Genomic DNA, 13,802 nt, shown 5'->3' with positions numbered 1-13,802 from the left:
GGGCCTTGCTTGAAAAGTGGACCCATGTGAATCTAATGAGGTTCAACAAGGCCAAGTGCAAGGAGTTGTACTTGGGTCACAGCAACCCTAGGTATGTGTACAGTACTGGGGTAAGAACAGCCACGCAGAAGAGAAGGACTTGGGGGTCCTGGTGGATGAAAAGTTGGACATGAGCTAGCAGTGTGCACCTGCAGCCTGGAAGGCCAACTATAATCCTGGACTGCATCAAAAGGAGTGGCCTGCGGGGTGAGAAAGGTGATTGTCCCTCTCTGCTTTGCCCTCATGAGGCCCCACCTGCAGTACTCTGTGCAGGCCTGGGGCCCCCAGCACAAGAAAGACGCTGGAGCAGGTCCAGAGGACTCCATGCAGATCAGAGGGCTGGAGCACCTCTCCTATGAAAAAACAGCTGAGGGAGCTGTGCTTTTTCAGCCTGGAGAAGAGAAGGCTCCAGGGAGACCTAACTGTGGCCTTCCAGTACTTAAAAGGAGCTTAGAAGCAAGAGGGAAACTAACATTTAAAAGGTTTGATAGTGATAGGACAAGGGGGAAACAGTTTTAAACTAAAGAGGAGAAATTTAGATTAGATGTCAGGGAAATTTTTCCATCAGAGAGTGGTAAGGCACTGGCATAGGATGCCCAGAGAAGCTATGGATGCCCCAGCCCTGGAGGTGTTAAAGGCTGGGTTGGATGGAGCCCTGGTCAGCCTGATCTGGTGGGTGGCAATTCTGCACATGGCAGCAGAGGTGGAACTAGATGGTCTTTAAGGTGCCTTCCACCTCAAGCTGTTCTGTGATTCTTTGATAAGGTCTATGATAAGAAGTTGACTTATGATATACGTTCCGCATGTAGAAAAGAAACAATAATATACACATATGAATTAGAAAAACAAAATGCAGGAAATTAAATGTTGTTTCTGCAACAGAAGGCCAACATAAATACCAAGCAAATGAAGCTGTTTATCTTATCCTGCTGTTTAATGTGTTTATTACATAAAAGCCTCTCGAATCACCAATTAGACAGCAGGATCCCCCGTGTATGCAACAAATAAACCCTGCAAAGTTTGTCATAAATCTCAGTCACGTGACGCAAAAGATGAAGGAAACAAATACAAAGCTTAGAAATGCAAAGAAGACAGCTATCCTTTGTTGTAAAAGCCTGTTTTCAGTAAGGACAAACATGCTGACCTCATAGGGAAATGAATGTGATGAACTTTAAAGAATTAAAATAAAGATAACTCAGTTAATTCTTTATTCCCTTTAACTCTGCCATAAAAAATCTAGCCACCCAAACAAATGTACAGTAAGTACCTCTAAAATCTATTCCCAAACAGTTCAGTTACTACTGTGAAGGGCAGCTTTGCAGGTAGGACTGACCATGTTAAGAGTTTTGGCTTGCAGAGAAGGTGTATGCAAAGCTGCAGAAGTTGGGCTAATGACAGTATAAAGGACTACATGAGGCTTACTACATCCCAGCTTCTTACCTGCTTACTTGCTCAAGCACTTTGCAGAAATAACCCTCCTGCTCTGGAAAAACAAAAATCTCTACCCCCAAAACATTGTCTCATGTCATAGCAACACTTGTCAGTAATACAGCGGCCAAAGGCACTGAGGAAGGAATTAATTTACAAGTAACGGGACAAAGACAGGCAAGAAGGGGAAGAAAAAGAAAATCCAAGCCAGTTCAGGAATGATGCAGCAGTTCTTCCAGGGTATAATGGATGGGTGTAAGACACAGAGGACACAGGAACACGCTAATGATTACTGCAGGATTTCCGGTAAGAAGGGTTAGGAAACCTCTTCTAGAAAAATCACAAGTTAATGTAAACCTCTGCTACTTCTAACAGCAACTGTGAAGGACAATTATTTTATTGTTTTGATAACTACACATGTAGTCATCAAAGCAACCGTTATCCAAACATCCTCTGGTTCTGCAGATAGCTATTTCCCGTTGCGTTTCCTCTTATCACCTGTTTTGACCTGTTGTTTTTTTTTTTTTTTTTAAGCAAACCAGTTGCAGCAGAACAGAGAGCTTCAGTTTGGGATTCTGGATGGAGATCAGGACACTGTGACTTTTTTTTTTTTTTAAGTTATTAAAGGGCCTTTAATAATTGTTAAGAACTAAAGATTTAGCTGAAGTAGATGCTACTAAAAAGTAATGTCTTCAAAGGAAAATAGATCTTAGGTGCAATATTTACTAAGGTAAGAAATTCTGCCAGCTGAGAAGCAGCAACATAGTTACAAGGAACTTCAGTTGCTGTTAGGAACACAATTCAGTTCTATTTTTTGGATACACACTCTTGTATTCAGGAAGAAAGTTACAAATGTAAGCAGATAGGTACCTGGGCTATAGTTAAGCGTTCTCCCTTTAAACAACACTGAGCTGTTTGAAGACATAACAAGAGTTCATTCATGCAGTAAAAGCTACCACCCAGACACTGGATTTTCACACTGCGTATTTCAGTAGCATCTCTTGGCCTTCACCTTCATCTCTTCCATAGTTCTCAGTGCCTCAGAGAGCTGAACAGTGGACTGAGCACTACCTATTCCAATATCACCGAATGGAACAGCCACCCTACTACCTCCATTGCAGGGCAGCATTCTTTGCTGGGGAATCAGCAGAATGACTCTGTGTGGGGGAAAACATTGCATTTTATAGGAGCTGTTTAGTCTGCCATGAATTAAGTTATTCTTCTTCCTTATCAAGAGCAGTTACACACAGTGAACCATGTTCATAGTTGATGCCACACTACAGAAGCCATTAAAATAAACAATGAGATTACCTCACTGGCTGTTAACACCAAAAAGTGTTAACTTTGACCTCGCCAAAGAAATTATGCGTATCATATCAAGAACACATCAGATACCTCTACTGCTTATTCAATAAAACAGTGTACGCTCGGTTACAATATTTACATATCTAAAACGATGAATAACTGAAAAAAAGAAATCTATCAAAGAAAAGATTAATGAGAAATGTATACACAAAACACGCACTGTTAATGAAACAATACAACTTCTGTCAATCCTTTTTAATCCAAGAGAGTCAGCACCACGCTTCTTAAGGAAGAGATGTGTCTGTTCTTGTATGTGGTACCTCCAAGGCAAAGATAGCTAAGGACTGGGTAGGGGTTGTTCAAGGGCTGCTGTGTGCACTAAGGACAGTGATCAGGAAAGCAGTGGGATAGAGCCTCACCACTAGTGCCAGCAAACACACCCAGAGCTAAGCACTCCTTGAGCATGAGACTATTTCCCAGACCTGTTTTCATGAATTTTAAGCCAGTGACTTTTGGATGGGTAACAGATGATGTGCTGTTGTGAATAGGAACGCTATGGTGGGGAGAAAAAGGAGCTTGAAAAAGCACAGTGATAGTTCTAGATGTTAAAACCAGCAACAAAAGCAATAGACAGGGACAGTTACAATCAACAAGTCTCACTGCAGTTCCAGTGACTTGTGATACATTAGGGAGAGGGCAGAGGGTTTTGCAGTGTCCCAGAAGCACCTTAGAACGAGATGGCACAAACATCCATGGTGGGAAATGAAGATGCGGAGTTCAGTCACAGCTAACTTTAAGACCACTTAAGCAAATGTCACAGGGTAAGTAACCAATAACTACAGAGATTTGTGCCTGCCTGAACAGCAGAATAATGGTTCACTATTAATAGGAAATCTTCCCAAGCATCAGAGGCTGCACTAGAGCACAGATCTACTTTGGAGACAAGTACACAGGAGTCTGTGCAGTTGGTCAAGTAAAATCTCAGGGAGTGCAAGATAGTGAGTGGTGCTCTGAGCAACCAATTATTGATGTCTTTTGCAAAAGTTTTCTGCATTTCCTTCCTTATACATCTAACATAGAAATAGAAAATACTATCTAGTAACATGGCTAAATATATTCACAAATTAAGTCAAAATTCAAGTGCAAATCATCACTGTGGGTCTCCATTTTAAATACCAATACGCTCATAAAATAGAGAATTTCTTTGATTATTATGTTTGAATGCTAGCCATTCTGGATGACAGTAAAGCATCCACATTTTGAGTTTTACCAGTAGACACAGTTTCACAAATGTGTATGCTGTGAAACGTTTCACAGACAGTGACATATTTTTAAAAGTTGCATATACAGACATCTGTTTTATTTTGCAGGTTTTACAGATGAAACATTCTCTACGAGTAGTTAGGGCAACACAGAACACGTTAATTCGTGTTTAACAATATTCTGCCAGCACGTGTCTGTGCAGGGGAAACTCCTTTCACTTACAACCACATGGAGGTGATATCCCCAGCCATTACTCAGAACAACTTTTACAGTAATTAACAGTTCATACAAGCAAGAATTTAATTGGCACAGGGAAACAAACCAGTAGTATGTCAGTGCAGGCCAACCAGCTTCTATATAATCAAACAGTTTAATGAAAGGAGCTCCTCTGATCAAACTGCAAAGTTGTACCATCGCTCTGCATCCCAAGCAGACAGCAATCAGATCCAGCTCTGTTCTTACTCACCAATTTATTTCAGGCAAAAAATCAATACCTTCCAAGGAAGAAACTCAAGTGCCAGCAAGAAGCCTCACACTAAGTACTTTCTAAAAATGATCTACAAGCAGCCCCATGATATTTAGACCTTTCTGCTATTGAGAGAGAGCCAACTTAGCTCAACTACCAGGGAGCAAAGGAAAAAAAATATAAAATGCATGCTTATGTTAAATAGTAAAAGGTCAAAAGTCACATTTTAAACTGAAGATATACATACAGAGTTACATAAACTTGAGGGGGAAGCCCAAACCAATTTTTAGGAAACTTCTAGAAGGATTTTCTTAAGTGAGCACTGAATTACCAACTGCACTAGCAAAGAAGGAACGTCTCAAGCTATTTACACACAGACTGTATTACTATGTAGCAATCTACACTTTCAGAGAATACAGACTTCCTGGGGCAAGCGATGGCTACTTTCAAACCCAGAAAGCAGGGAGCACCCATATTTAGAGAAACAACAGCTACTCCTCTACATTCCTAAATTTTTAGATTCTTTAAAAGTTAAAACAAAGCAAGCCTAGCGGCCTGTAAGTGATTCCCAAATTAAAGAGACAGGTAACAGAGATGTAAATATTCAAAGCAACTCTGATTTAGAGAATAAAAGTAAAGCATCTTTAAGCAAAGCAACTGTAGCAAATGGACCCTCCTTAAGCTACCCATTTTGATTCTTGCATCCTTCAGGTCTCATTTGCAATAATACAGGAAAAAGTAAGTTCTCACCTTTTTTCTCTCTGGCAATCTGTCGCACTCCTTCTCTGAACTCAGAAAGAACTTGTAGGTATGGCATCACTGTAGATTCAATCTGTAGGACAATTATTTCTACAGTTAAGAACTCATTTAAAATTAAAATCATTATTGGTTAACTAGCTTATATTTACATGCTTTTGGGTGGAAATTGACCCTCAAGGTAGCTCTATACCTATAAAAAATGTCATTGCTCTACTGATGCCAAAGGAGGGATGATAATTTGCATTAGCAGACAAATTTTCTTTTGTGATAAAATCAACTTCCTCTCCCCGTTCCTTCTCCTTCTCCTTGCAGTTATTGATATAATAATTCCAGAGTTTTGTTAATAGTCCAGCTGACTACAACATACTATAGAGATAAAAACAGCTGGCAAAAACGTGCTGAAGAGCTACACCCAGATGAATGTCCCTTCATGTTCTGTGCTATCTTAGGTCAAACTGCTTGTAACAAATAATACCAAGGGAAGACGATGCTAAGACTTATTTGTATTTAGAACACAGATTTGTTTCTCAAATACTAGCATATCCTGACTGTATTTGCTTCCAATACAGAGCGCTGCCTGTACTTCACCCTCCCCCACAAAAAGCGTGGGGGAGTTTACTGTCAAATTATTTCAGGTGTAAATAAACGCTGCTCATGAAAGCTCAAGAGGTTATCCTGAGAATCCTGCTGTCAGTGGGGATTAATAGCAACAGCAAGCTGTTTGTGAACACAACGAACAATTAGAAAACCAACTACATATCAGCACCTTCTGCCATCACATTTCTGGAATCCCAAGATGAGAAGCTGGGCACCTACGGGACCGCTTACAATAAAAGTTGAATTACTTAGAATGCTGAGGGAGATAGAAACTAAAGTAAAAGCAAAATTGTTTCCTCTATAGTTTCCAAGTGTTTCTCCCACTTGTTAAATCTCCATGAGACATTTCTGTGCAATTAGCAGTCCACAGAAGCTGTTATACTCTAAAAGCATCCATATTTTATAGGAGCTGGAGGGCTCATTTAAAAATTTTACAAAACGTTTTGTAAATGCAAATGTTAAATGGTCATATTCACAACCAGAACCTGAGAAGTCTGGTGGAAAGAAGGGACTCTGGAAACAGCTACAGCCACATCTCTGCTACCCACTCTACATTGAAACTACCCCCACATGCAAACAAAGTGGCATCAGCAAAGCATGCACTATCATTACTTTATTATACATATCAGAAATCTAAGGATTAAAGACTGTTATTTCCAGAATAATTAACCTGAAAGCAGTGCTTAAGTCATTTGGAAAATGAGACCATGTAACCTGAGGTTTTCTGACTTCAGGTCTCTTCCCCTTTCAAATAAATTACTGAACCACGGTAATTATGCTAGTTGTTTGCTCAGAGCTTTTGAAGAAGATTATGCCTTTTTTGGAGATAATGATTTTCCAGATCTATTGATCCCTTCATCTTTAATTTGGACAAAGAGACTATAGGCCTGATCTACAGCCTTCTGTTTTAATGAGAAGCTTTCCAACTTTGAATGTTCACCTGGTAATTTTTTACTAAGAAAAGTAAGTATCTGCATGGCAGATTGAAACAAGGCATAATATTTAATGGAAGAGACAAAACATTTTTGATATTATACTTCTTTGTATTATAATTCTTAAAACCAGAAATGTCTTAGGAGACAAATACAAAAGCAAAATTACCTGCTTGGGGTACCTGGCTGCTGGTTTTCTTTGAACTGATTGCATTAAAAAAAAAAATGAACAACAAGAACTAAAGTATATATGTGTATGTAGTTTACTAACAGATGTTGAAATCCCCTTTCCATACCAGATTCTTTTGACTCTACTACTAACCTTGACAACATTACTTCAAAAGAGTAAAAGGCATAGCTTCTTGTTCCAAGCTATTGCCAATCCCTTCCCTAAAGCTAATCTTGTTATAAACGCTGCCTGAAAGGAGCGTCAAATACAGGTTTAATTTTCATTTTCCCCAAAAGGTTGGTGTTAAGATGCTGCTTTCCTTTTGAAATTCAAAGTAATTTTTAACTAAATTAAAATTCACCACTAATGGATGTTAGTATGGAAAGCTGACTGTCTTCCCTATTAGCCATCTCATATCATTATTGGAGATTTCCAAAATGCAGCAATGCAACTATCTGTACAGGCAATTATCAGATGATAATTATGACAATTATCAACCAACAAGCAAGCTTTTCTCTTCCCCTGGTGAATTAAAGCTTTTTTTCTGTTTGTGTTTTTGTTTAGTTTTGTATTTGTCATATCACGAATGTTTTAATCAGTCCTTCCAAGGAGGAACAGAAGAATGCATGGTCACAACTTTGAATGTAAGTTGGCATGAGACAAGCTACTCAGTATCAGACACTGCAAAACCTGTGCTATTTTTCATGTCAAAATTTTATCTTAAGGAGAGAGAACAAAGTTGACAGCTTCTCAGATGGAGTTATTTCTCCTGCCCATCCTGTGAAACATTACTGTTATTACAGGGCCCATCAACACTTTCATCAGCATCTCCCACATATTTCTGGGAAAATTCTGCATCATAGTGGTACTGCTGGGTGACTAAAGAAAAACAGCCTTCAAAAGCCAGATAAATACTGTGGCTACAAATGAGATCAGAAAAAGAGATTGAAATGAGGATGAAACTCCAGCTGCCTCCAGGCTGTTTTTTGGTGTACCACAAGGAACTTTAATCAGTATAATTGTATTTTTGAAACTACTTAATACACAAATCCTTGTAATGAGTCTTTATGTTATATCATGTGCTGTCTGCAGCTTATGTGGTTTCTTAAACAGATTCATCATGCAGAAGACAAGATAATTCTTCCTCTGGTTGCTGTACAATTTGTCTGTCATTAAGTCAAACAAACCTATTAAAAAAGCAACTCTCGTAAATGAAAAATCCTACTTCCTATGCCAATTAATTATATTTTTCTGCTTGTAACATTTGCATCTGAAGTAACTCAGCTACAAATCAGTAATGCAATCACTTTAACTAACTTAGACTTTCAAAAGAACACAGTAATTTCATGCAGAGTACTTGGTTCCTTCACTTACATTTACGTTTTGACTATTTCCTCCAACAGGAAAACCAATTGCGTCATCACTTTCTATGGCACCAAAAATCTGATGGGGGGAAAAATAGCAAAAGGAAAAAGAAGAGATTGTATACATCAAGTCACAGATATATGAAGACTAAGCAAAGTCACATATACTAGCATTTTGAAGCCATCTAGTTCATTTAACTCACATTTTACTGCTTTATTAACAGTATGTTTTGGTTTGCTTTTTAACTGACTCGGCATTTTAAATACTGGCTTTCAGATTTAGGTTTAATGCTGTCAGATTTGACACTTGACTTCATTATTTCTTCTACTGTCTAATTTTCCATGCATGTATTAAGGGCTCCGTACCACTGAACAAAACATTAGTGGAAATTATAATTTAACGTAAAGGACTCCAAACTTTTCCTGCTGCAGCATGCACTACAGTTTAGGGTTGTTTTGATTGAGATGAGTGTGGAAGATCTCTAGTATCCTACAAGATAAATGAAAACTGTACAGATCCCAACATATTTCAAAAATACAGCAGTTAAAATTGCACAGTGCAGTAGCAACTTTACCTCTTGCTATAACATACCTTTAGCATTTGAGTGAGATAGCAACTGATGTTTTCTAGAAGAAGTCTGTTTGGCATTTGTCTGGCAGATTTCTTTGCAGCAATATAGGAGTTTGACTGACTGACTAACGAACGCATTTCTTCTAAGACAGAGCGAGTGTCAACATTGTCACACAGTGCTTCATGAATTGCTGCCTTCTTGTCATAAAAACTAAGAAGAAAAACATTTTTTTACTATTTACGTCAAAAGTATCTGCAACCTAGTCTGAAGAACTTCTGTTAAAGGGTGGAAGAAGACCTAAAGGTCAGAATTCATGTTTGAAGCATGAATGAGAGAAAGGCATCATCACAGCACAGCTATTTTGCTACTGCAGACAGAGGCAAGTAGGATAATCTAACTGGCAGCGACTAACCAAATAAATTACATCTAGTGCATTTTCAGCAACTGATCTTTTAATATCAATTATTAAAAGCAGTACAAATTGCCCATTTAGTGATTGGTATTGATTTCCTATCCCTACGTAACAGCTTAGGATTCTGTTTAGCATCATTCTGATGTGGAACACCAATTTAGAAGTTAACTCTCCACAAAGAGAAGCTGTTACGAAGCTACTACAAGAAATAAATTAATGCAGACCTTTGTAATGGTTATAAATAGGCATAATCAGTAATATGGTATATAAAGTACTGTTTCATCATGCAAGGAATACTACTGTTTCAAACAACATTATTTTTCCAGAGAAAAAACAAGTGGTGGATAAAGGAGACCAAAAAAATACCCATAAAATATATATTGTTATCCTACCTCTTTGTCCCTTCCTTTTGACCCCTCAATTACTTAATATTTCCCCTCCTCCCCTTGGTTATCACTACCAAACCCAAGCTGAAGATGGAATTTTCAGAGGACATTACTAAACAGAAGCATCTACACTTGGACTTAACATCTCTCTTCACTATAGTGAACTGAACTTTGAAAAATTTTAGTACCGCAATGCAAGAAGCTTTTATTTAGATTTCATATATAAAAGAAGTCACATAAGAACTTGTTGATATCACAAACAATAAGGACAGTTTGTTATAAAAGTGAAAGATTGCAGTATCCATATCACCGTCTCTTTCCATTCAATAGCATATTTTCAAATATTGGCACTCTGGTTCTTGTGTGCTGTTAGTCAAGTCATTTAAATTCTGTTTGTCTCAGTTTAGTCACTGCACTCTGAAACATGTAAGATGCTATTTCTATGGCTGTAAATACTGTATTCAAAATTATCAGTCACTACTCAAATAGGAAGACAGCTCTTCAAGTACTGAAGGAAATACCAACTATCTAATAAAGTAGTTCCACTGCCCTACACAAATAGGACTGTGAGAAATGCCAGCATACTTAACGTAAAAGAAACTGAACAATTTCATCTATTCTTCATAAAGTTGCCACATACCTAAGTCATTCAATGAAAAAATAAACATGCAGCTACATAAAGTTATTCGTAGAAGTAAGAATGCTCAACTCACTTTTTGTTCAGCTCTGCTTCCTGATTTTCCCATTTCTGAAACTGGCCTGTCACATCAGTGGGAGCTCGAAGAATATCCTTCACATTTAAAAAGAACTCCTATAGAAGAACATAGTTGAAATTCGGTTTAAACTACACAGAACCAATATTTATTAAGAAAAAAAAGCATTATTTCTCACTTAGCCTTATAAAGCTTATAGTTTCAACACTATTTTGGCCTGGATTTACTGAGCATCTGTCACAACAGGGAAACCCACAGTTTTCATGTAACTGTCAGCCACAGTCAGACCATAATTCAGTTCTGTGTCTTTGCTCTGCTGCAGCATGATACAACACAATACTCTAATATTAAGCTATTAAATACAGTACCATTCAGAAAACATTTAGACAGCAGTTTTTAAGGTAGATTTTAGTGTAGCTAGGAATGGAAACCAAAGAATAAAAATGGCTTTACAGCAAGGGCTTTTTTTTTCATGCTGGCATCCAGTTTAGAGAAAAGTCATTTTTACTTATTTTGTGACCCAAGCCAAACATTTTATATAAAAAGCAGAATGGCTTCAACTGGAGACATAAAATCAACAATCTTAAAACACTGGACAGCCTCCTTGTAGGTAATGCAGGTTTAAATCACTGCTCCAAACTACACAGAGAAAAGAACTGTGCTCAAGCATTCACATTACAGCTGCTAGGCATAAAGCCAGAAGTTCAGTGTATGCGTTGAGGAGACAAGGTAGGAATGGTACAGCCTCTAAACTATATATGCGAAACGTCTGATGTGATAGACATGTTTTGAGAATGTCTGTCGGACTGAGCCCTTTAAGCAAACTAAACTAAGAGACTGATCTTGTGTCTATGTGCCAAGATGCTCAGACAGGTCAAAACTTGCAAAAAGCACCCATCTGCAAAGAAATGTCGCCGCCTGTGGTATTTACATGAATTAAAGGTTCAACAGAAACACCCGAATGTTCAAAAGAAATCCTGTAAGATCCACTCGATGAATGCAGAAAGCAAATTCCTTCTGGGGATAAGGCCTATACATCTCTGGGTTCTATTGCTTGAAGTATGTAACAGCAGCGCAATATATAAACATCTCAAGGAGGAATGGAAAGCTTACTTACATTCATAAACTTCTCATACTGAATGGCCGACTCCATGGTATTACTTGAATAATCCAGTGTATCCTTCCAAGAGTGCATGAGGAAAGCCAACCGTAACTGTCGTGCTATTAGCGGTTTGAAATAAACAAGAAAAATAATAATAATAAGCTAAAGTATTTTTATGGTCTCCAATATTGTAATGGCTAAGAACATAACAATTATTAATATTCCTACTCTTAATATGTTTACCAAAAAAAGGAAGAACGCTATTATCCATACGGATAATACCAATGAGAACCAGAGTAGCTATTCTAAAGTTATTTAAAAAAAAGAAGACACTTAGACTTAGCTAATTTTGTAAACTCCATTATAAGCCTCAATTACCACGCATCACTCCAACTATATCAAAAGCATTCAAATTCTGAAGTAAAATTTCACCTGTATGTTTCTTCAGTGCATCTTTTATAGTGATAAAATTCTTCAAAGATTTGGACATTTTACAGCCAGCTATTGTTAAGTGGCCAGTATGCAGAAAATATCGCACCCAGTTGTCATTTTCAAAGTATGCCTGCAGGGGAAAAAAAAAAAACAAAAAAAACACAAAAAAACCCACAAAAGACTTAACACTGTATACACATGTACCCAGAACAATGATAGTTTGGGAATAAAATAATGAGGAAAAAAAACATTATGGTTATACAAAATATATGCAAATTAAAAAATAATAAAAATTAAAATAAAATATTAAAATAAAAAAACCCTACAGAGCACAGGAAAAAAAGGATGGATTTGTGTGGGTTGCAGTCACAGTTAAGCACATAGCTTTATTGCTGCAGAAACTAAGGGCCGGTGACAAACAGCTCACTCACCTCAGACTGTGCCAGTTCATTGTCATGGTGAGGAAATCGGAGATCGAACCCTCCTCCATGAATGTCCATTGACTCTCCTAGAATGGATCCAGCCATTGCAGAACATTCAATGTGCCAACCTGGCCGTCCCTGTTAAGATAAATATGTTACCTGACTTCCAGGTAATTGTCTTCCTTTCCCACCCATGTAACATTATTTCATTGGCCCGCCCCTAAGCAGTTACATGCCTGAGAAAATGAGACACAGCGCTATCAAGGAAAAAAAAAAAAACCTAAGACTCAGCTTTGTAAATGTATACTGTTGGACTTAAATGTCAAACATGGCACATACATCTGTGATGTCTTGATTATTCTCCTTATTTTTGATCACTAAGAAAAATAATTCTGTGATTCTACGATTCAATCAGAACTGAAAAATCTTTGGAGATAAAGATAACAAATGATTGACCAGCAACTGTCATCATAAGCCTGCACGTTGAATTCTGTTAGAAAGTGTTGAACAGGCAGATAGATATGCATTCTAAGCAACTGAATGACCATAGCAACAGAACTTACAACTGAATATAAGATCCTCATAATCTAGACATTATTAATATGAAGTGAGGCATAGTATTTGTTAAATATAAAACATGCTACTTAATAAGGTGTAGAGGATCTAAATCCTGGTTGTAACGTCCTTACCTTTCCCCAGGGAGAGTCCCATGAGGGCTCTCCTGGCTTGGAGGATTTCCACAAAGCAAAATCATTTGGAGAATGCTTCTCAGATAGACGGTCAGCTGAGATACTCAGATCACCTTTCAAAAGAAAAAAAAAAAAGTAAATATTTACATTTTACTTAAACGCAATTATTATTGAATTTTGGCCTCACTGGAACTCATACCGAGTGAGGCTGAGAGGAAAAAAAAAGAAAAAGAAACTAAAAATACTCAGCACTTAAAATTCCTCATAATTAACTCTGTTAATTCTTTGTTTTTTTATTAATATTTAGTTGACAGGAAAGCTGACAAGAAGTATCAGCTGTACTGCTTTCTAAGTTTTGACATGACATTTATCTGCATTATCTCTACAGGCACAATTCCAATATTCCTGTTGTAGAAAATGAAATACAGAAATAAGAAAACATCTATATTCATAGATAAATAAGACTGCAAAACCAATTCACTCTGAAGTCAGAAGTACCAAAATCAAGACTAACTAATCTGCCTTAATACACACACAACACAATCCTAGGTATCTTTTGCATCCCTTGCCTCAGTTGCCACACAGAATGGCTGGTAATTCTTCAGTATCTACAAGTTTATTGTTTTGTTGTTATCACAGATGCTGCTTGTATTACTTGCTGACAGTTCTTTCTGATCATTTGACTGGTGGTCTCACCATAACATCTTTAAAACACAGGGAATTGACCATTTCTGCAGTATTGTCGAAAACTA

General features: G+C 37.6%; 1 protein-coding gene across 5 annotated transcripts in view; it reads right to left on the bottom strand.

The window, feature by feature from the left end:
- Positions 1-13,802, bottom strand: part of CARS (cysteinyl-tRNA synthetase) — a 37,349-nt gene that overhangs the window by 7,513 nt on the left and 16,034 nt on the right. For 4 of the 5 annotated variants that reach the window (XM_021403288.1, XM_021403290.1, XM_021403287.1 and 1 more), the window contains 8 exons: positions 13,051-13,163; positions 12,371-12,499; positions 11,940-12,069; positions 11,523-11,626; positions 10,406-10,503; positions 8,915-9,104; positions 8,333-8,401; positions 5,252-5,333 (listed from right to left, as the gene is read on the bottom strand). In XM_021403288.1, the coding sequence (XP_021258963.1) occupies positions 5,252-5,333; positions 8,333-8,401; positions 8,915-9,104; positions 10,406-10,503; positions 11,523-11,626; positions 11,940-12,069; positions 12,371-12,499; positions 13,051-13,163 (915 nt within the window). The remainder of the gene's footprint in view (positions 1-5,251; positions 5,334-8,332; positions 8,402-8,914; positions 9,105-10,405; positions 10,504-11,522; positions 11,627-11,939; positions 12,070-12,370; positions 12,500-13,050; positions 13,164-13,802) is intronic. The other variant, XR_002440615.1, reaches the window with a different exon arrangement.

This window comes from Numida meleagris, chromosome 6, assembly GCF_002078875.1.
Source record: "Numida meleagris isolate 19003 breed g44 Domestic line chromosome 6, NumMel1.0, whole genome shotgun sequence".
NCBI lineage: Eukaryota > Metazoa > Chordata > Aves > Galliformes > Numididae > Numida > Numida meleagris.
Note: the sequence above shows the minus strand (reverse complement) of the source record. Positions and strands in the feature narration are given on the sequence as shown.